This window comes from Galeopterus variegatus, unplaced genomic scaffold, assembly GCF_000696425.1.
Source record: "Galeopterus variegatus unplaced genomic scaffold, G_variegatus-3.0.2 Scaffold6421, whole genome shotgun sequence".
NCBI classification, from domain to species: Eukaryota; Metazoa; Chordata; class Mammalia; order Dermoptera; family Cynocephalidae; genus Galeopterus; species Galeopterus variegatus.
The window spans coordinates 49,536-71,951 of NW_007732532.1; the positions used below are offsets into that span (position 1 = coordinate 49,536).

Sequence of the window (22,416 nt, forward strand, 5' to 3'; positions counted from 1 at the left end):
CTAACCAGGTTTTTTTTTTTTTTTTTTTTTTTGCCTTTTTGCCTTTTTTCGTGACCGGCAACGGATCGCAACCCTCAGTGTCGTGCCCGTACCGGACTGGGACCGGCAACGAGATCGCAACCCTCGGTGTTGTGTCCGCACCTCGCTCAGCCAGTGAGCGGCCGGTCTGTATGTGGGATCCAAACCCTCGGCAGGAGCGCCACCGCACTCCCAAGCGGCGCACTGTAGCAGTGCGCCACTGGGCCGGCCCTCTAACCAGGTTTTTTTTATTGAATCAAAACTGATTATACATATTTTTAGGGTTCAACATTGAGATATGTTGATCAAATCAATATTACTAGCATATATATTGTTACAAATCATAATTATTCTTTATGCCCCTGGTCCAATCACTCCCTCCCTCACTTCCCCCTCCCCCCCAACTACCCTAGATTTCTTCTCTCCTTCTGAAAGAATAATGGTTACTCTGTTGATTTGTTGCCTAGACGATCTGTCCAATGCCAAGAGGTGTGATCAGGTCCCCCAATATTATCACAGAGCAGATGTTTCTTCTGTCACTCTGGAATGGGCTTTGTGGAGAGAGACGTCCTCTTCTTTTCTTTGACTCTGCTGGTGACTCTCCTTGTGTCAATGCACTCCAGTGGCTGGCGGACCATCTGCACAGTGGTTGTGGTGTCTAGCTGCTTTTGCGGCAGCCATGGTTACTGTGGTAGCTGTGGTGGGCCACCCACATGGAGGTGATGTTTTTGGCATGCTCCTTTGTGCTGGCAGTGTGCCTGGTTGTGGGGAGTGTCCAGTCCCCAGCTCCATATCTTGGGTCCCCAGGCAGGCCCTGAGGCACTGCTGTGATGTGCATGGTTTTGGGATGGGGTCTGGTCCCCTTCTCCATGACTCAGGTCCCTGGGTGGGCCCTGAGGGGCTAGCGTGGTGTGCCATAACCAGGTATTTTTTCAGAGATGTGGACTTGACAGTCAGTGACAGACACCTCAGGATAATGGGCAGAGCTGTGAGTCATCATTTTCTGAGGAAGTGAATGACTATGAGTAAGGTCAGTTGACAGCCAAGGACAGAGTGCTGGGAGAGGGCCACATTTGGGGGTGAAGAGAAGAGAAACAAACAACATGACCATCTCTGATGGATGTTATGAAATTTGAAAAAGCTATCAAAATATCATAAAATGCCAAATGTGGCCACAGTATCCCTTGAGGTAAGCACATTAAGAATGTGATACCAATGTCTGAGTGTCCACACCATATGAAAGTTGCACTGGAAAAAAAGATTAACCGGAGAAAAGTAACATTTATAGGACACTGCCTACCGGTCTTGGAATGGCCCTTTAGGTGGTACAGAGAGGCCACATGTAGCCAGGACCCAGGCCACACTTTCCATACCTTCACATGAGGAAGGCTGCACCCAAGGAAGTGCTGCTGTTAACTCTTCCCTGCCTGACAGGAAGAACATTTCCACCAAACATCTCTGTACTGATGCCAACATTGCTGAAAGGACTTTGTTCTATTGGTATCTACTTAATTGAGGGCAGGATCACAGTTCTAGGACTTTGAACTAAAATGACAAAATGTGATTGTGAAATATCAACTACATGCCACCTGAGAGCACTGAGTGGACAGCAATAGAACTTTCTGAGCTCAGAAACTCTTGACAAGAAGCTGCTCTCTTCTTTTGGGCTGGCAGGTCTAAGAAAGACCCAAATAGATGTACATTTCTTAGTGGTGATCATATTATACACTGTAATAATACCCTAAATCTAAGGGACTCACTCAGGTGGCTTAATCCAACCTAGCTAATTAGCAGTGACCTCTCCCTTCCCCCCCCAGCAGAATCTAGAGATAAAACAGATATGAAATCATCTACTGACATCACCAGAGTATGTGCATGTATACACACATTACCATTCATCCCACATATAATTATTCACATCTTGTAATTTATTTAACAGATATAACTAATAAAAATATACAAAGTATTAAAAATTTTAAGATAAGAAAGAAGGCAGTAAAGGAAGAGACTCTGACAGTGTAGCTCCAGTCTATGGTGCTTCTTACACTAGCATCCTCCTCTTGGAGAGCACATTGCATGCATCCACAGCCTTCCATATGAGAGCTGTAGTCATGCCCTCAGTAGAAAGTGGATAGTAGATACTTAAGTTCTGAGCATTTTAACTCACCATGCTCTGTGATGACTGCATTATTCGCAGCTGTTTAAGGACAAATTCTACCTTCTTCTGGGTTGTAAGAGAGGCCAAAAAGGCATTGTGGTTCCTACAGGACAATTTAGCATTGTCATAATTCTCCTTGGCAACAGTAATTTTCAAACACGAGTTTCCAACCAAATGCCAGCCAATGCCACAGATATTTTCTTTAATAAAGGGGAGGTTGGGGGGGGTAGAGAGAGAGAAAAAAAAAAGAGTTTTAGAAGTCACACAAAACTAGTATATTACTCGTTCAAATTACTGAACACCTAAATTATCTTTGTGATTTGAATTCCAGGTACTTTATTAGGATATGGTGAGGCCACAAGACACACTACTAAAGACCAAATACAGAAAAAGAATTAAAAAGCTGTTTATCAGTCACATTTCCTGGATTTCAAGAAGCATATTCTGAGGTTATCACTCCTGTACCTTAGAGGATGCCAATGTTAGATTAGTACACCTCCTTTTGAAGAACATTTAGAAAGGATGTAAAATCCTGACTGAAGTGCAGATGAACGGACACGAATATGGGAAGGGCAGGGTAGAAAACTTCAAGAATGGAAATGAGTTGGGGAATGAATAAATCTAGTCTCCAAAAGCTGCACTGTTTTCATATCATCAGATGGAAGGTACAATCGGAAAAAACCAAAGTAATACAGCTGCTGTTCACAAGGCAAGCTTGTGATCTGCTACTTGTGAGCATGCTGAACCTACACAGGGTACTGCACAGAAGCTATGAATGCTTCCTGGAAGACAGTGAATGAATGAAGCAACTTCACCAGAACCAAAGCACCCTGGAGAAACCATCAACAGTGTTCATTAACAGTAACAGTCACTAAAATAAATGAAAAGTGCCACGGGAAAGAGATCACCTAAGAGTAGATAAAGACTTTGCTCTTCAAAGTGTGGCATTAGCAACTGTTAAAATGCGGACTATAGGGCCCTATCCCAAACTTGTACCTAGGATGCCTTTTAGCAAGATCTCTAGGTGTTTTGCTATGCATTAAAGTTTGAGACACACCATGATAAAAAAAAAATCCAAAAAGCCCATTCTGCAAGTTGAATCAAATACTTCCAAAGGGCATTCAAAAGGGGCCTGGTCCAACCCAACTGCCCTGCACATGCCTCAGATGTTGTGAAGAGCCATGGAAGTCCTCTTTCCTGGACATCCTGGTTGAGCAAATATATCACAGGGGTTCAGTCATGGCTGGTTGGCCTCACACCTTAAACTCATCATCCAGAACCTCAGAAGTGCCATAAATTGAGGTTTTCAGGGCTGGAAATCACCCCAGGAGGTGCTGCTGACAGAAATATCTCTGCTTTCCCTCTCACAGAAGGAAGCCCTTCGGCAGGTGCCGACAACCAAATCCCAGTGTTCAATAAGAAGTACTCTTCATAAAGTGTCCAGCAGACAGGCTGCTAAAACTGCTGCATTCTAGTCCCAGGTTATTACAGCAGGGTGAGGAGGTAACAATGAAGAAGTTTCAAGAATATGAAGCCAAGCTGTCATTCGATTCTCCAGAGCAATAGATGATGCCTCACTTTATTTCAAAGGACAGTGGAAGCAAATACTTAAGAACTGTGTTATAGCTTAAAATAAATAAATAAATAGCCATAATTTTTGTGAGGGGAACGAATGGATAGAATTAGCTTCTACCCTCTGTAGGTTCAACCCCAGCTGTATAATATTTGGGGAGGGGGGTAAAGTTCTGGACCCACACACACCAAGATGCCCCTGCAAGGCCTACCAGGCAGGGCGATGCACTCCTGATTCCGGGGCTCCCACTGGCAGTTCTGGTCTAGAGCACAGCTCCTGCAGCTGGTCTTCTTGTTACAGTAGTACATGGGGTTATCTTTGGGGCAATTCTCATAACTGGAAATGGAGATCTAGAACACAGTAAACAAAAGCTTTTCTCTTATATCCACAGAGACAACTCATGGTGAGGACCACTAGGATAATAAAGGTAGCAAAACCTAATGGAAGAAGCAAACTGCAAATAAATAAAGAAACAGACAAATAAACAGATAAGATGCAGATGATGCAGCACTGCAGTGGGAACACTACAGTGGAATGTTCTGATCTAGAACATGTGTTTAACTGGCAAGGAAGCAGCCCACTCTTTAACATACCATTCCTCTCATATGTCATTCTCATATATCATTCCTCTCATACAACCTGCTCATGTGTAAAATGGGAATGCTGAACTTTGTTTTTCAAATGCCCACTCAAGAGTCTAAAAGTTTTTATTATTTTATGAACTGCATTAGACTAACAAAAAATGTCTTATAAACTTCGAAACTATAAAAGCTGGGTCATCATATCTTTTTTAATCTTTTATTATATCCTAAATTTTAAAAATCATATATAGTGAGCTCTGAAGTTATGCTGAGCCAAGACATAACATAAGGCAAGGAGATTTTGCAGTCTGTCATTTCTACCATTCAATATGGGCTGCCTACGCACCTGACTCACTCTCAGTCTCCAGCCATAACTTGCTCCCAAAAGCTTGCACAGATAGAGTGAACTCACCATTACAAGCCTCAAACCAAGGATCTAGTACTTACCACAGCCATGCCCAGGGACAACAGTCCTTAGACACCAGTTCTACCTTCTTCTAAAAACCACACACAAATCACTGGCTGGCAGGACCCTTGGAATTAGGATGTATAGAACATCCCTTCCTAAAAGAAAACCTGAGCAATAATAAGATCCTAATCTACATCCTATTTCAAAAATAACTCTAGGCCATTATTTATACCATACACATATAATCCAAACCTAAGCCCAATTAGGATTTTTCTATTCTCTGAAATTCTTGAGAAAGGGCTCCTGACCTGGCCTTCCGTGCAGTTGTGGTTCCTAGGGACACAGTGGTCATTGCACCAGTGGCAGTCATTGGTGTTGGCTGTGCAGCTGTAACAATCTGTGTGCTGGTCACATCTGTCATGGTCAAGAGCTATAAAGAGAGGAAAAACTCATCAACCGTGACAGCTTCTGTTAAACACAATCTGAGACTGAGGTTAAAAAGAAAGTAATAATGGTTGAGAAGTAAAATGAAGAGTTGGTATGTTCAGGTTAAAATAGGATTTAGAAACAGACAATATTGTTTTGTACCAAATTTTTTTAAAAAAGAGCACACAAAGTGAAAAACAAAGATAAGTTAATTTAAAAACAACTATAAGATAAAATGGAAGTAAGATCTGGTTCTTTTGAATACTTTTCTTCCCAAGAAAAAAGTTGACTAGCAATAGAATAAACATCAGAAGCTGCGCAGGAGCCAAACAAAGCAATGAAGGAGACAAAGCCATTCCTCCTAGTTATAAATGCAAGGCTAATTTGGGCACAGGAAGTAGGCAGCACTGTTGAACCCCACAGGAGGCACTAGGCTGAGCTGCATCTTGTACACATACATGTAAACTCAAGAGTACAATTTTAAGAACTTCTGGCCTACTACAGACCTGGTCAATCTCCTGCGGACCCTAAAAAGAGAAGGTGTACAACCATGTTGTGTCTTCTGTTGAACCATCATGGCACACGGTGGAATCCACAGACAGGTAAAGGCAGGGCCTACCTCACAAAGACCCTAGCATTCTGCTCCTTAGCTTGCTCTTCCTGCCCTGGCCATCACGCCAAGCCCTGGGCCTGCTCAAAGTGGAATGAAACAGAGTCGACATCTAAGAGGAGATGTCAGCAAATGTCATAATGAACCATGTAAGGTAATTCAGTATTATTTCTTATAAACTTGCACGTTTAATGTGAACTTTTTTATTTGATTAAAAAATAACTACTTCACTGATTTTATCCCTTTCAGGAGGCAGTGACTAATGCTACCAGGTTCTGGTAATCTTGGTTCTCCAGTTCCCGCCAGTCCACCAGTGAACATGGGAGGGTTGCCTGGGTCTTCACTGATTTTATCCCTTTCAGGAGGCAGTGACTAATGCTACCAGGTTTTGGTAATCTTGGTTCTCCAGTTCCCGCCAGTCCACCAGTGAACATGGGAGGGTTGCCTGGGTGTTCTTACTGAGGATTTATGTTCCTGAACAGCTTAATTTGGCACATTCCAAGAGAGTGAAAGCTGTTCTATCCACCATAACTCTCATGGTAACTGTAACACCAATCCTACTAGTTAAGAAATTCAGTCAACATACTTTAAACTAATTGATGTGAACAAATATTTTGCAGAGACATTCCTCTTACTTTTAAAGGACTTTCTCACACATTATTTCACTGTATTGTACTGTACTCTATGTCAGAAAAAAAGGGCAAGAAGTTAAGAAAGCAGGATGGAAACAGTTTGGAAAACATGAGGGAAAGTTCCAGAAGCAGGGATCACTGCTCATCCTCAGCAACTGCCCATATTGCTGTCACTGCTGTATCCAACTAGAGGAGCTAGAAAAGAACACTTTGCAAGGGCAGCAACTCTACCTCTATCCACCAGAACAATTTACTCCAACATGGCTTTTCTGAGTTGACCCTCCTATCTCATCCTTAACGTTAGACTTGCATAATCTAATTTGTAGCCATTAGCCACAGGTGGTTTTTAATTCAAATTAAATAAAATTTAAAAATTTAGTTTCTCAATCACATTAGCCACATTTCAAGTGTTTGACAGCCCCACATGGCTAGTGGCACCATATGGGGACAGTGCAAATAGAGAACATTTCCATCATCCCAAAATGGTATGTTGGATGCCACCTGCCTCAGACCAACTGCTGCCAGGTTCTAGAGCTGGTATACAAAGCCTATACAATGCCAATAAGGTTTTGTCTCCATCATTCATAGACAGCTTCTAGGAGCCACATGGCATGTTCCCATCCATCGTAATGATGTTTACAAACGAATTTTCAAACACTTGAAAAGGCTTTGCACAAGTTATTAGTGAATAATTTTGGATAATAAGGTGAACATAAAAAGTAATTCAAATAAAATGAGATCTCAGATTAATTAAAATTAAGTAGAAAAAAACATACTTCTTTTGGAAAAACATTCTGATTTTAATTTTTCCTCTTGTATATCAGCTGCCGACTCCCAAGAGATACACTGAGATGACCCTGTATCCCACATACATCGGACACCAGGTCCTGCTGCTAAACAAGCAGCTTCACTCTGGTGCGCTTCACATAGCTCTGAGGTGAATACCAGGATGTCACTGAGGAGGAGACTGTTGAAACCACCAAACACATACATGGTGCTAAGAGGAAAAAAAGGGAGAGATGGAATTGAGTGAAAAGTTATATAACAAATGCATGATACACTTTTTATGATCTTCAGACAAATCTTACGTATTGAAAATATTCTAAAAAATTATTTTTCAAGGTCTCAAAAAACTTCCTTATTCCCTTCCATCCCCAATTTCACCCTTTCATTTTGGCCTGTGACCACCCAGAATAGCTCCAATAATCCACCTACTCTTCACAGCTACTATATTAAAAAGTTCTCATGATATCATTGTGACTTTTAACCAGGATTCCCTAGAATATTTTAGTGTCAGGGAATGCTAACATCTTTTACATTTGAACAGTAATTCTACATCTACATGTTTTTAAATATTAAAAATAAAAATGTACAATTTAAAAAGCATAGATAAAGCCTCTGTAATTAAAACTGTGTCATACTGGTGCATGAATACATAGGCCAATCAGAAATAGATAAAAGTGCACATGGAAATTTAGTACACAGAAGAAGTGGCATCTTAAGTTAGCGGGGGGGAAAAGAGGTAATGTTATCAAGATAAATAAACACATGGAAAAAGATAAACCCATTTCTCATTCTATATGCCAAGATAAATTTCAAATGGTTTAGAGAACCACCTGAAAAAAAGAAACCACACAAGTACTAGAAGAAAAAATGGGCGAATTTCTCTATAACCTAAGAGTAGAAAAAAAATCCCTGTGCTTTAAAATCCAGAAGGTAGAAAAAAAGACTGAAAATTTTGATTACATGAATTAAAAAAAAAAAAAAAAAAACTTTTCACCTTTGCACAATGCTAAGAAATCAGTTCATTATTTTGAAAATAGGTAAATAAAAGGAAAGAATCAACCCTATGAAGTGATCTTGTCAAAATACTGAAGTGAACCTGATTAAGTTAATTTGTAGGAAGTTCAGGAGAGAGACCATATGTTATTTGAAAGCATGGGAATACAATAATCAAAATCTGGACTATAGGAAACTGTACAGGACAAAGAATCCAGTCTCTTTAACAAATAAGGGGGGAAATGATGGATGGGGAATCTATAGATTAAGAGAAACTTAAAAGACATTTTAACCAATTTTAACATATAGATCTTATTTGGATCTTGATTTGAACAAATTACATTTTTTGTCTTTTTGTTACTTGTTCGTTTGTTTGTTTGCTTGCTTTTTCTTTCTGGTGGTTGGCCAGTACAGGGATTGAACCCTGGACCCTGGTGTTATCAGCACCATGATCTAGCCAACTGAGCTAACCAGCCAGCCCCAAGTGACATTTTTTTTTTAAATTATGAGACAATTGAGAAATTTGAACATTGAATGGACACTGAGTGATATTCAATAATTATTGTTAATTTTATAAGTATGGTAATTGTACAGCAGTTGTGTTTTAAAAAGAGCCTTTATCTTTAAGAAATACCCAATCAATCCTCATTTTTGCAGATTCCATATTTGGGAATTTGCCTCCTTGATAAAATTTATTTCTAATGCCAAAATCCATACTTGCAGCAGTTTCATGGACTTTCGCTGGCATGTGCATGCACAGAGTGACGAAAAATTCGAGTTGACAAACACACTCATTCCCAGCCAAGGTCAATCAAGGCAATGTGCTGCCTGCTTGTCTCAGCTCTCATACCATCAACAAGTGCCCCTTTCACAATTTATTTAGTACCATGCTTTTTTCATTTTTGTGCTTTATGTTGGTGATTTTGCTGTTTGAAAAGGCCACCCAGTATAGTGCTAAAGTGCTGTCTAGTGTTCCTAAGCACAAGAAGGCTGTGATGTGCCTTACAGAGAAAATCTGTGTTAAGTAAGCTTTATTCAGGCATCTGTTGAAGTGTTGTTGGCAGTGAGCTTAACAATCAACAGTATATATTAAATAAAGTGTCTTTGAATAGAAATACATATTGTAGATTGATCGAATTGTGTCCCCAAAGTTCATATATTAGTAGCTAAATTCCCACTGTACCTACTGAGGGTGGGAAGTCCTATTATGGTAATTGAAAGATGAGGCCCTGAAGAGGTGATTAGATTGTAGGACCTTAGTGAATGGATTAATAATGGGCATGGTTATGAGGTCTTTAAAAAGGAGAGTGCAGGAGGAACTATTTTCTCTGCCATTTTCTGCCATGTGAGACCCCTGGATCACTGTTGCCACTACCAAGACCTTCACCAGATGTGTTTACTGGACTTTGGACTTCCTAGCCTTCGTAACTATAAGTGATAAATTTCATTTTCTTACAACTTACCCAGTTCCGTGTATTTTGTTATAAGCAACAGAAACAGACTAATACACACATAAAACAAGGTTAGGTATTGATGAGCTGACAAAAATGCTGTGATCAGAGACTCTCAGAAACCTAACCCTGAATTTCTCCTACGAGCAATGATTCAATATTCACTAAATCAATGTTTGTGGTGACTTTAAAGAACATAACTACCATGAATAATGAAAAAACTATAATCTGAAATATTTACTGATAAAATTTTATTATGATGGAGAGTTGCTTCAAAGTAATCTTAAGTAGGTTAACATAGCTATTAGTTGATTGCTAAAACTGAGTAATGGGTACATGGGGTTTCGTTATATGTTGTCTGTACTTCTGTGTTTTAAATTTCCATAATAAAAAGTTTTAACATTTTTTGGGGGGGGAAGCACAGTACATGACTCATCTGCATTTTGCTTAAATCTCTTCTCTTTCAAGGACTACATCAAATTTCTAGCACTGACTAATATTACAAAGAGGTCTATTATCTCTTACTTATTATCTTGAGTTTAATTTCGTTTTTAGTCTAAGGGTGAAAAAAGATTCTTATATGATCATTTATAGTATGTCTCTAAAAAGAACAAAATCCAAATCAGCCTATCCATTTACTCATTCACTCGGACATATCCATTCAGTATTCACTATGTACAAAAATATGTCTGGTCTCTGGCTCTTCAGCCTGGAGAAGCAGCCAAAAGCTCAGTTCTACTTCTCATCTGCCTCAGTTGGACAAGCAAACTCTTGCAGGCTGAAGTAGCTCAGTTTACCTCTTTGAACTTTATTCATCTCTTAATTTCTGCCCAGTATTTCCTCATTATCTTATTAGGTCCTTGCTGTATACTTCTTAGTGTCTTTAAGTGGGAGGCTTTTTTGGCTAATGCCAGAAGTGAAAATCCTCCTAGAGTCCAGAGTCAAGATTTTAAGACTTTTAAATCAAGCACAATTCTCCTTCAGAGACATGGTGATCATTGCGTGCCTTAATAAGATTTCACATCTTTGGTGTCTGGAAGGCTATGTGTTTACACAAGGCTTTAAGAATGCTAAGAAGATAATGGAGAAGGCCCTAGCTGTCTACTTATACCTGGTTAAATGTGAAGCTTTGAAAAGAGAAAGTAAAAGCCAGGGCAGACTTGTAAACTTCCTAAATTTTGAATATATTCCCCAAATCACAGATAGATCCATCAGCAAAGAGGGGAATCTTTACTAGTTCAATGTGTCAAAGCAAAACCACTGACCAATCATTGGCTGAACACCTTAGTGTTCAGTGTAGCTTACTACACTAGCCTACAGCAATCTGTAGGAAGTCAGGCTTAAATCTAAAAGGGAGAAAAAACAAAAACTAAGCAGAGAAATCAGCAGTGGCACACTGTGGGGGAGACAAAATCTACAGAATTAGAGTAGGCAACACACTAAACAAACAGGAACAACCAATGCTAGCAGTGACCGTGGGGGAATCTGAATCCATACCTGTTAGAATATATTACAATTGACCTTTGAACACAGGGTTCAGGGGCACCAACCCCCCACACCGTTGAAAATCCATGTATAACTTTTGACTCCTCCAATATTTAACTACTAATAGCCTACTGCTGACTGAAAGCCTTACTGATAATATAAAGTCTATTAATGTAGTTTGTATGTTATATGTATTATATACTGTATTCTTAAAACAAAATAAGCAAGAGAAAAGAAAATGTTTGTTTACATCTCTCAACTGCAAATGGTGCCATATATGGTCTGTGTCTGTGTGTGTAAGTTTTGATAAATTTTAACTTTTTATGATAGATTTGTATACTGGTATTATTTATAGTAGTAAATGATAAAATAGACTAATATCTACATACATCTAACTTTTTCTTAATTTTCAATATTCCTAGGTTACACGGTTTGTCTGCAAGTTTTTTAAAACTGCCACAAATCTCCAAAGAATTTTCTAATATGTTTATTGAAAAAAACTGCATATAAGTGCACCTGTGCAGTTTAAACCTGTGTTGTTTAAAGGTCAACTGTATTTCAAATGATTAGTTTTCAGGGCTGGCCCGTGGCTCACTTGGGAGAGTGTGGTGCTGATAACACCAAGGCCACGGGTTTGGATCCCTTTATAGGGATGGCCGGTTAGCTCACTTCGGAGAGCGTGGTGCTGACAACACCAAGTCAAGGGTTAATATCCCCTTACCAGTCATCTTTAAAAAAAATACTACTAATAATAAAACAAAATAAAAATGTTTAGTTTTCAACAAAATATTGCAATATATGCAAAGAAATGAAAAAGTGTGACCCATACAGAGGAAACAAAAGTCAATAAAAGGTGTCTCTGAGGGGCCCACATGTTGGACTCAGGAGACAAAGACTTCAAAGCAAGTATTACAAATACATTCAAAGAACTAAAGGAAACTACGTCTAAAGAACTAAAGGAGAGCACGACATCAATGACTCAACAGAGAGAATAGCAATAAAGAGACATAAATTATAGAGAATAACTAAATGGAAATTCTGGAGTTAAAAATACAATAAGTGAAATGAAAAACTCACTAGAGGGACTCAACAAGAGATTTGAGCTGGCAGAGGGAAAAAACCAGCAAATTTAAACATAGATCAATAGTGATTATATAGTCTGAATCAAAGAAATAAAAAATATTGAAGAAAATGAACAGAGCCTCAGAGACCAATGGGACACTGTCAAGCATACTAACATATGCATAATTAGACTACCATACGGACAGGAATGAGAAAGGGCAGAAAACGCATTTAAAAAAATAGTGGCTGAAAACTTCCAAAATTTGATTAAAATGATTAATCTATATATCCATAAAGCTCAATGAACTCCAAGTAGGATAAACACAAAAAGATCCACACCTCAACACTACATAATCAAACTGCTGAAAGCCCCCAAAGAGAAAATCTTGAAAGCAACAGAAGTAAAACAACTCATCATCACATACAAGAGAACCACATTAAGATTAACAGCTAAGAAACAATAAAGATTAGAAGGCAAAACGATGACATAGGGAAAGTGTAGAAAAATTTTTTCAAACAGGAATTCTCTACCCAACAGAATTACCCTTCAAAAATGAGGTTGAAAGAAATTCCCAGGTAAATAAAGACTAAGGGACTTCTTTGTTAGCAGACCCACCTTACAAGAAATATTAAAGGAAAATTATAATAACTGGTGACATCAATATTCTACTCTCAATAATGGACAGAACAATCGGCCATAAAATCAGCACTTGATAAAGCACTTAAACATTATCAACCAACCTGACCTGACATCCACAGAACATTCTACCCAATAAAAGTAACATACATTGTTTTCAAGCTCACATGGAACATTCTCCAAACTAGATAATATACCAGGCCATAAAAAAACTCAATAAATTTTTTTTTAAAAAAGGAAATCACCTAAGTATGTTCTCCGACCACCACAATAGAATCAAATTAGAGATCAGCTATCCATATGCAAAAGAATAAAATTAGACCCTTATCTCACAACATATACAAAAATCAACTCAAAATAGACTTAAATGTAAAACTGAAACTGTAAAACTATAAGAAAAAAACATAGGAGAAAGCTCCATGACACTGGTCTAGGCAACAATTTCTGGGTCTGACCCCAAAAGCACAAGAAACAAAAATAGACAAATGGGATTACATCAAACTAAAAAGTTTCTGCTCAGCAAAGGAAACAGCAGAGTGAAGAGACAACCTACAGAATGTGAGAAAATACTTGCAAACAATACATCTGATAAAGGGGTAATATTCAAAAATAAATTAGGAACTCAAACAACTCAATAGCAAGAAAACAAATAACTCAGTTAAAAAATGGGAAAATGACTCAAACGGACATCTCTCAAAAGAAACATACAGATGACCAACAGATACATAAAAAAATGCTCAGCACCACTAATTATCATGGAAATTCAAATTAAAACCACAATGAGATATCACCTCATACCTATTATAGTGGCTATTATCCAAAAGTTGAAAAATAAGTTTTGGAGAGGATGTAGAGAAAAGGGAAGCCTTGCACACTGTTTTGATGGAAAGGTAAATTAATACAACCATTATGGAAAACAGCATGGAGGTTCCTCAAAAAATTAAAAATAGAACTAGCATATGATTCAGCATCCCACTACTGGGTATATAGCCAAAAGAGATAAAATCAGTATTCTGAAGAGATATTTGTACACCCATGTTCATAATAGCATTATAAGCAACAAACTGCAGAAGCAACCCAAGTGTCCATTGGTGGATGAATGGATAAACATTATGTATACACACACACAGGAATATTCAGCTCTAAAAAGAAAGGAGACTGACACATGCTACTTTATGGATGAATCCTGAAGATATTATGCTAAGTGAGATAAGCCAGTTACAATAGGACAAACAACAAACATTGTATGATACCACTCATATGAGGCATTTAATTCACTTGTATGCGGTCAAATTCATGAGAAAGGAAGTAGAATGATGGTTACCAGGGGCAGGGGGGAGAGGGAAAAGAGTTGTTTAACTGGTACAGAGTTTCAGTTTTGAAAGATGAAAAAGTACTAGAGATGGATGGTGGTAAAGAAAATGAACAGAGCCTCAGAGACCCGTGGGATACTACCAAGTAAACCAGCATATGCATAAGGGCAGTCCCATAAGGACAGGAAAGAGAAAGGGTAGAAAATGCACTTAAAGAAATAATGACCAAATATTAACAATAATGACAATAATGTACTTAATGCCACTGAACTGGACACTCTAAAATGGTTAAGATGATAAATTTTATGTTATATTTTACCACAATTTTAAAAATACCTCAAAAGATCCTAAATTAACAAAAAATAGAAAATCTGAATAGACAAACTTATCACAAGGAAAGATTGAATGAACCTGGTGTTCATTTTTAACCTCACTATTGGCTTACTTAGTACCACATTTAGCAGGTTGGTTTCAACTAGTCAATCTGTATAAAACCAATAACCTCTTCCTAGCAGAGCTGGTGTTAAAAGCAATTCTGAATCCATCTGGTCACATACTGGCTCTGCAAGGGTGGGAAAAGTCCTTCAAAGAGGCTTGCAGCAGGCCACTGAGAGGGATAGCCACCATCTCTGCAGCATCAGTCCCTCACAGCCCTCTCTTCTCCTCCTTCCTGCCTCCCTCAAAACCATAATGACAATAATACAGTAAGGCACAGCTGACCCAATGCTCCTGACTGACTTAAAACATGAAGATATGATGTAAATCAAAATTTCTCTTTCAGTAAATTATTTCATAAAATAAAACCAAAACCACAGCCTTTTTGTACATGGCCTCCCTCATTGTCCCATTCCCCCACTTCGTCCCCTGGCCCCTCCAATCCTGTCCCATACACCCAGATACTCACATATCAGGGTTCAATCTCACACCATTGAGATTACACAAAAATAAAAACATTATAACTAAGGCAAGCCATTCCCAACTTTGATTCAAAGTTAAACTACATTTTATGGTAAACTGTCAACTTCTCTTAGTTTGGATAGAACCTAAGAATGTTTTAATAGAAGATTCATTTGTTTGCTAATTGTCACCAAACTAACTGCTGCCATTTAGCAAATACCTATTCTGTGTCAAATCCTGTGCTAGGAGAACACCAGGAACACAAAGTTGAAGAGAACTGAGGCCAGGTGCCCACAGGCAAGATGACAGAATGTTCCCACTGCTTTTCAGATGAAAACCTCAAGAGGCACTTGCTGGAAAGCTTTAAGGGTCTGACTTACCGAGGAAGTATCATATTATGATTTAAGATAACATTTTAAATTAGCAAAGTAGTCAAAAAGCCTTACATTTTAGTCTATAACTATCAAATGTTCTCCCGGAGGACCATATATATTGCTAAAAAGATAATTACTTTTTAAAAGATATCACCTTTTCCCAGTACCTAGTTTCTAAATTCTGTCCACTCTTCCTTCACCATATTTCCCAAATACATCACTTTCATATCTTTACTAATCCAAGTTAAATTCATTTGTCTCATCATCAAACAGAAATTGTGAAAGCCAAAGGAATCCTAACATACCACAGGCATTCGAGTACTTGAATAGCTTTAGGGTTAGAGTACTTAAATAGCTTTAGGGTTAGAGTTTTAGATTAGAATTTTTATAGAGGAAATAGCAATAATAACAGAAACAAAACTTAAAAAATTAATGAAGCGATAAGGCAGTTTAACTTCTTAAAAATCCTTAAAGCACACTGTAAAGAAGAGGGAGCAGGGCTACTATAAGTCTCCCTTATCTGACTGAGACTTCTCCAGCACAGACTTCTGAAGTGCGCTGATAATTTGGGCCAGGAATTTTTGAGCAATGCAATGAAATGCAGTGCAGACTTCAGATTATCCAAACATTATAGACCTGATCTATATTAAGGTTCACAACCTTCCCATCTGTTTCCCTACCTTACCCCCACGCAAGTGCCCCCTCTCCTTTTTTTCAAACTTCTCCTTACCATTCAGATACAACTACTAGAAACTGGACAACCAAAATACCACAAACAATAAGAGAGTCACACGCACGTAACTTCTGTTGTCTCATTCAACCACCACCAAACATGGCATGTTCCTGCATGCTAACAAAACCAGATCAATAAATATGGCACTTGAAGTAATTCATATCCACTTCAAATATTTTAGGCATAAATCAGGAAATTTATGCCCACATAATTCTGTGAAGAACTAATGGGATGAGGGAATCATGCAAATGACATGTAAATCCAATTCCACTTCTTCACACTTTATTTCATGTTCATTTTAAACAAGAGAAACAGAGAAAAGAAGCAAACACTTCTCCAATTACCTGTTGTGTAAGACTGCTGAATGGCCAAATCTGTTGACATCATGGTGGAGATCAGGTCTGGGAAGCACTGACCAGCGGTCACAAGCTAGGAGCAAGAAAAAACACATTTCAGAAGAGACTGCCATTCATAGTCAACAGGAACCAACATTTTCTTCAGGAAAAAGACTGCCACAAACACTACCTCTTGCCTCTCTACTTTCTCAGCCACACCATTATTTCTGGGTTAAGATGCAGCAGCAGCAGAGCAGTAGGACATGGAAGAAAGGCAGGATCACACAGCAATTCTAATCAGTGAACACATCCAACGTCCATAACATCCATGTCACTCACCCTACTGCCTATCAATTTAACCCGCTAGAACATTTTTTAGCTTAAGCAAATTTTCCATTTTACAAAGCTTATGTGAGTAAAACATGTGGCTTCTATAATTATTTTCCACTCTTCTCTATACTGATTGGCCAAAACTTAGTAGCTAAAATACGGATGGAAAAATACAGATGGAAAATTAAAATTTTTATGAATTTAACCTTTATCTAATTTTTTAAAAGTGCTTTCCTAGATCCCCTAGATCTACTAATTTTCCTTTGTCCTGACCCATGCTAGCAACTTCTCTTCTGTACCTAATACCACCTGCTGGTGCTGTACCACACCAACCTCACACTCACTGTCTCACTCTCTGAGATGCTCACTAAGCACAGGTTCCTCCACTCGACCCAGACCTTTATTCAATCTTGATAACAACAGCTTCCACTTACTTCTCCTACCCAGCCTAGACTCTGTGGTCTTTTTCACGTGGAGAACAGAGAGGCCATCAACTCCCCTAGCTTCCTGCCCACCCACCTCAATTCCTTCCCTAAAGCCAGTGTGGCAGGGTCCCCTTCCTTTTATCCCACACCTCAAAGGTCTATTCACTGATTCAATAGATACCCCTCTCTCCTTTGGTCCTCCAACTGCTTTCTGCTGGCTTTTACCACAGCACTTAAATATAACCAAAGCTAGCCCACTCTTTCTTAATGCCTCTCCTACATCTACCTCCCTCTGAGGCATTCAACTTACTCCTCCTCTTCCCTTCACAGACAAGATTTTCAATAAAGCAGTCAGCGTTCACGGCTTCACTGCGTATACATCTCACCTTACATTATTTCTTATCCTTCTGCAATCTGGATTACTCTTCTATGACTACAGGGTAATAAATTATCTCTTTATTACTAAACCTGAAGGTCTCTTCAGTCCTCCTTGTTTTACTTAATCACTCTGCAGCCTTTGTTAACTGCTCGCCCAGAGGCTTCCTGGTTTTCCTCCTACTTCTCCACATGTTTTCACAGTCTCCATTCTCTATCAGACTTGTCTCCAGCTAGCCTCAGGCTCTTTGCTCATCCCACCCCTCCCAGAGCTTCCCACTGGTCTCTGCATTGCTGTGTCCCACAGATGTCCCCAAACTTACTTCACTCTCTTCCTCTCAGATCCTGTTCCTCTACTTCTGTTCCCAACCTTGACAACGGGTACCATCTACCATGCCCACACCAGATACTTGAGGGTAAGGACATTTTCATTTCTCTCAAAACACACACTGGCAAGAAAAAAGACAAAAAGGAAAAAAAAAAAAAAAAAACCCCACACACACTGGACAGTCCTCAAGTTCCTGGTAGTGATCAAACACATCTATTTCTTTGTCCTCACTGCCACTTCCACATCTAGGCTCAAACCCTCATCTAGGCTTCAGCAACAGCCTCCTAACTATCGTCTTGCCCCTTCCCAACCACTCGCCACACTGCAACTACAGAGATCTTCCTAAAACACAAATGTGATTCCATCACCTACTCTGAAAGACTGTTCAAAAAGCCCAAACTTCTCAGCATGACACACCCCTAAGATCTGAAGAGTCTGACAGCTGTTCACTTCTCTAGTTTCACTTGAGGCCCATTCCTGATGTGCTGCTACGATGCAGCCAAAATTAACAATTCACAGGCCTGAAATACATGCCATGGTTTCTTTCCACCTCTGTGTCTCTGCACATGGGCTTCTTCTGCCTGGAAAGTCCCACTTAATTTCACCCAGGGAACTCCCAGTGTTCCTCAGGATCCAGCCTGGATGGCCCCTCCTCAAGAAGGCCTTCTCTATCACCCTTCCCTCCCATGACTTTAGTAGTGCTCAGAGGTGTTCTCAGCAAGAAACAACCTGAATTGTAATTATATTGTCTGCTCATATCTCTGCCTCCTCCACCTCGAGGCTAAGGGCTGTAACTTATTCACCTTATCATCCCTAATGTACAAGCTCAGAGGCTGGCACATATGAATGTCTATTAAAAATGAACATCTGACTTAGAATAGTCAAAATCATAGAAACAGACAGTAAAACGGCGGTTGCCAGGGGTTGAGGAGAGGAGGAAATGGGGAGTTATTGTTTAATGGGTATAAAGTTTCAGTTTTACAAGATGAAGAGAATTATAAAGATCGATGGTGGTGATGAATGCCTAACATTTTGAATGTATTTAATTCCACTAAACTATATACTTAAAATGGTTAAGATGGTAAATTTTATGTTATATGTATTATACCACAATAAAAAAAAATAATTTGTTTAAAAAACAATGTCTGATGATAATTTATACAAGAGAACATCTGGTATTTGTCTTGCCCAAACAAATACTGCCCTCTTCTGGTCAAGTATATTACCACACAAAGAATATGTTGAAACCAGTTTTCTAGGGAATCAAATTAAGTTAATACTTAAATCAACTTGATACAATGCTGGTGGTCACAACTATATAACACTACAGGTTGAGCATCCCTAATCCAAAAATCCAAAACCTTTTGAGTGCCAACATGACACTCAAAGGAGATGTTCACTGGAGCATTTTGGATTTCAGATTAGGGATGTTCAACTGGCACATATTTGGTAAATATTCCAAAATCCAAAACACTTCTGGTCTCAAGCACTTCAGAAAAAGGGTACTTAACCTATACTATGTAAGGCATTTATAACAAAGAAGAGACCAGTTATCTCAACTCAGCCTCGAAAATTAAAATTCAAACAATTAACAGGAATGATTTTGAAAAGAATTTAATGTAGAAGTATTGCTTTTTAACAGATATTTAACATTAGTCAAATGAATATAAAAAAATACTATTCAGACTTCTTTCAAATGGTCTGACCATTTTGATCTGGTGATATTTTCAGTTTCTTTTCAAATGTTGCTTAAAGACAAAAAATTCCTGCCCCTAAAATAGCTTTGGGAAACTTACCAATGTCATAAGCCATGAAATCTGAAGAGAAGCATTTGGCACCATGGCTCATGGATGTGTCATTATGTGTGTTTCCTCCAAACACCAGCATGTTTCCATTCACTACCACAGCTGTGTGCAAGTAACGGAAAAATTGGCTGTCCTTAAGAATGGTCCTTTTGAGTTTATTTAAAAATAATAAATACAAGGTTAGTTTTTTAAGAATACTTATCTATCTGCTAAAACAAATATAACCGTTTTATCAATTTAGAACCCAAATGTGCAAATACTTCCAGACTTTCCCTACATATAAGTAACTTTCTCAATAATAAATATGTAAAATCTAAAAGATGCATAAGAATTTTGGCAAAATATGTTAAGAGTCTTAAAATGTTCTTACCCTATGGCCCTATAATTCCAGTTTCTGGGCAGAAATCATGTGAAATACAAACAAAGCTTATTTGCAGTGCTTTAATAATAAGACAAAAGCTAGAAATCAAAACTTCTAACCACACAAGCTCAGAATACCCACATGATAGAGTATTACATAGTCACTAAAAATGACTATTTTTATGACAGAATGTAAAATAGTATCCATAGTATGGTTTCAAATATGTGAAGGAATATAAAAAGGAGCAGAAACCATTGTTTTTTAGTGACATTATTTCATAACTCAAATTTGCTTTACATTTGTTAAAATTAGCACACTTTTTACAGGCTGATATATGAGGGTACTTCAAAAAGTTGGTTCACATTATCTTTCAATTCTATTTTTCCACAAATTTTTCAAAGTACCTTCACATAGTTCAGAGTAAGGAGAGTTCTCTCAATTAGATATGAGAACATCCTGTTTGATTACTTCATGGATTGACCCCAAAGAAGATATTTAGGTCATCAAGAAAAGGTTAAAAAATGGATATTCTCTACTCAGTTTACAAAAGCGTACACAAACTCAGCTTTGTAATTTATTCCTTAGGATTCTGAAGAGCTAAAATTTTACCATAGTGCTCAGCATATGAAAAATGAAAACCAGTCAAAAAACACCAAGCATTTTCTAACCTACCTAGTACAGAATTATATAAAAATGCAACAAAATAAATACTAGCTTCTTAATTATCCTCTGTTTATTTCCCAGTTTCTCTATGTACAACACTGAACAGTGCTATCCTCCAGGCCTGAAAACAAAAATATAGCACAATGTTTTCCCAACAATGGCCTCTACAGAATTCACACCTTAAACTGAAAGCTCAAGAAAAAGCACCTACCACATCTGGGTATCCACATCATATCTGTAGAGATCATCTGCAAGTCGGTATTTATTGGCACTGAAAGCCTTGTAGCCACCATGAACATACAGGGCCCTGGTCCTGTGGTCATACACACTGCTGTGGCCATAGCCCCCTTGCACAAGGGCACCCTGGGTGTGTAATATACTCCATGTATTCTTATCTAGAAAGGGAAAAACAGCAAAAAGCAAACATTGCAAGCTCCTTCTCTCTAATACTCAAAATACCCAAATAGCTTAGAGCAAGAGAAGGGGTTTCAGGTGGTTTGATATACATATCTTTTTTTTACCTTTTTATTTTTAAAAGGACACCTAAAACCCATAAGAAAGTCATGTGGCCAAACTCCAATCTGTTAAACGTTCTGATGTTCGACTATGCCATGCAGGAAAAGAATTACAGTAAATTTAAAAGATTTAAATTCCCCTCAAATGAACATTTAATTCCCTATGACCTTTAGTAACTAATACACAGATGTACTTTAGAGGCCTATTTTCTCAAAATATCAATTAGAGCTGGCACTACTACTGCACAATAACAGATACAATAAAATTTAACCAAAGGAAAGATTATATATGAAGGGGAAATCACACTCCATTAAATCAACCTCTAATGGGCTACCCAAATATTTTTTTCTTCAGAATATCTGTTGTTTCAAACCATTCTTACTGATTATTTTTAACACCCAAAGCACTTACTGCCATCTTGGGCTCCTTCCCAAACTGACAGTAATAAATATATACTACATAAAAGCATCAATAATTTGAATTTCACTGGTAATACATTGATGTTAGCTGCGTTTCAAGATAAAGTACTCAATCAAGGTTACATTGAATCTTGTTTAAGAAGTCATAATAATAAAGGTAGAGGTTTTAAATCAAACAATCAAAAAACATCTACTGAAAAAAATATACCTACCCAAGTCGTATTCCTGCACACTGCTTATATATCCATAGAGAGGGCAGTGACCAAAGATGACCAGCATGACCACTCGGTCACTTGACAGTGTAACAATGTGTGCCGAATGCCCAACCACTGCATACTGCTCCTTCGCTTTAGGGGTCAACAATACCCATGATTCATTATGAATATGAAACACTCTCAACTCATTTGTCACATTCCCTGTTGAATCAATTTTTCCTCCATACATATAAATTTTATCCTAGGGAAAAAACATAAAATAAAATTTTAAAAAACAGTGAAAAGATCAAATCTGAGAACAGAAAAGGATCAGGTCAAAACCTCAATATTATTCTCAGCTTAAAAAGTGTTAGTGAAATGCATCTTTTGGTGAATTATTAGAAAAAGAATAAAGAGGGCCGGCCTGTGGCTCACTCGGGAGAGTGCGGTGCTGATAACACCAAGGCCACGGGTTCGGATCCCATATAGGGATGGCCGGTTGCTCACTGGGTGGGCGTGGTGCTGAC

General features: G+C 38.3%; 1 protein-coding gene across 1 annotated transcript in view; it reads right to left on the bottom strand.

Annotated features, from left to right (window-relative positions):
- Nucleotides 1–22,416, bottom strand: part of LOC103606270 (attractin-like) — a 93,909-nt gene that overhangs the window by 39,900 nt on the left and 31,593 nt on the right. Inside the window, exons 8-15 of the mRNA XM_008590879.1 lie at nt 21,908–22,151; nt 20,972–21,155; nt 19,728–19,882; nt 16,483–16,567; nt 7,184–7,404; nt 5,048–5,169; nt 3,961–4,099; nt 2,186–2,376 (exon numbers count right to left, since the gene is read on the bottom strand). Of these exons, the coding sequence (XP_008589101.1) occupies nt 2,186–2,376; nt 3,961–4,099; nt 5,048–5,169; nt 7,184–7,404; nt 16,483–16,567; nt 19,728–19,882; nt 20,972–21,155; nt 21,908–22,151 (1,341 nt within the window). The remainder of the gene's footprint in view (nt 1–2,185; nt 2,377–3,960; nt 4,100–5,047; nt 5,170–7,183; nt 7,405–16,482; nt 16,568–19,727; nt 19,883–20,971; nt 21,156–21,907; nt 22,152–22,416) is intronic.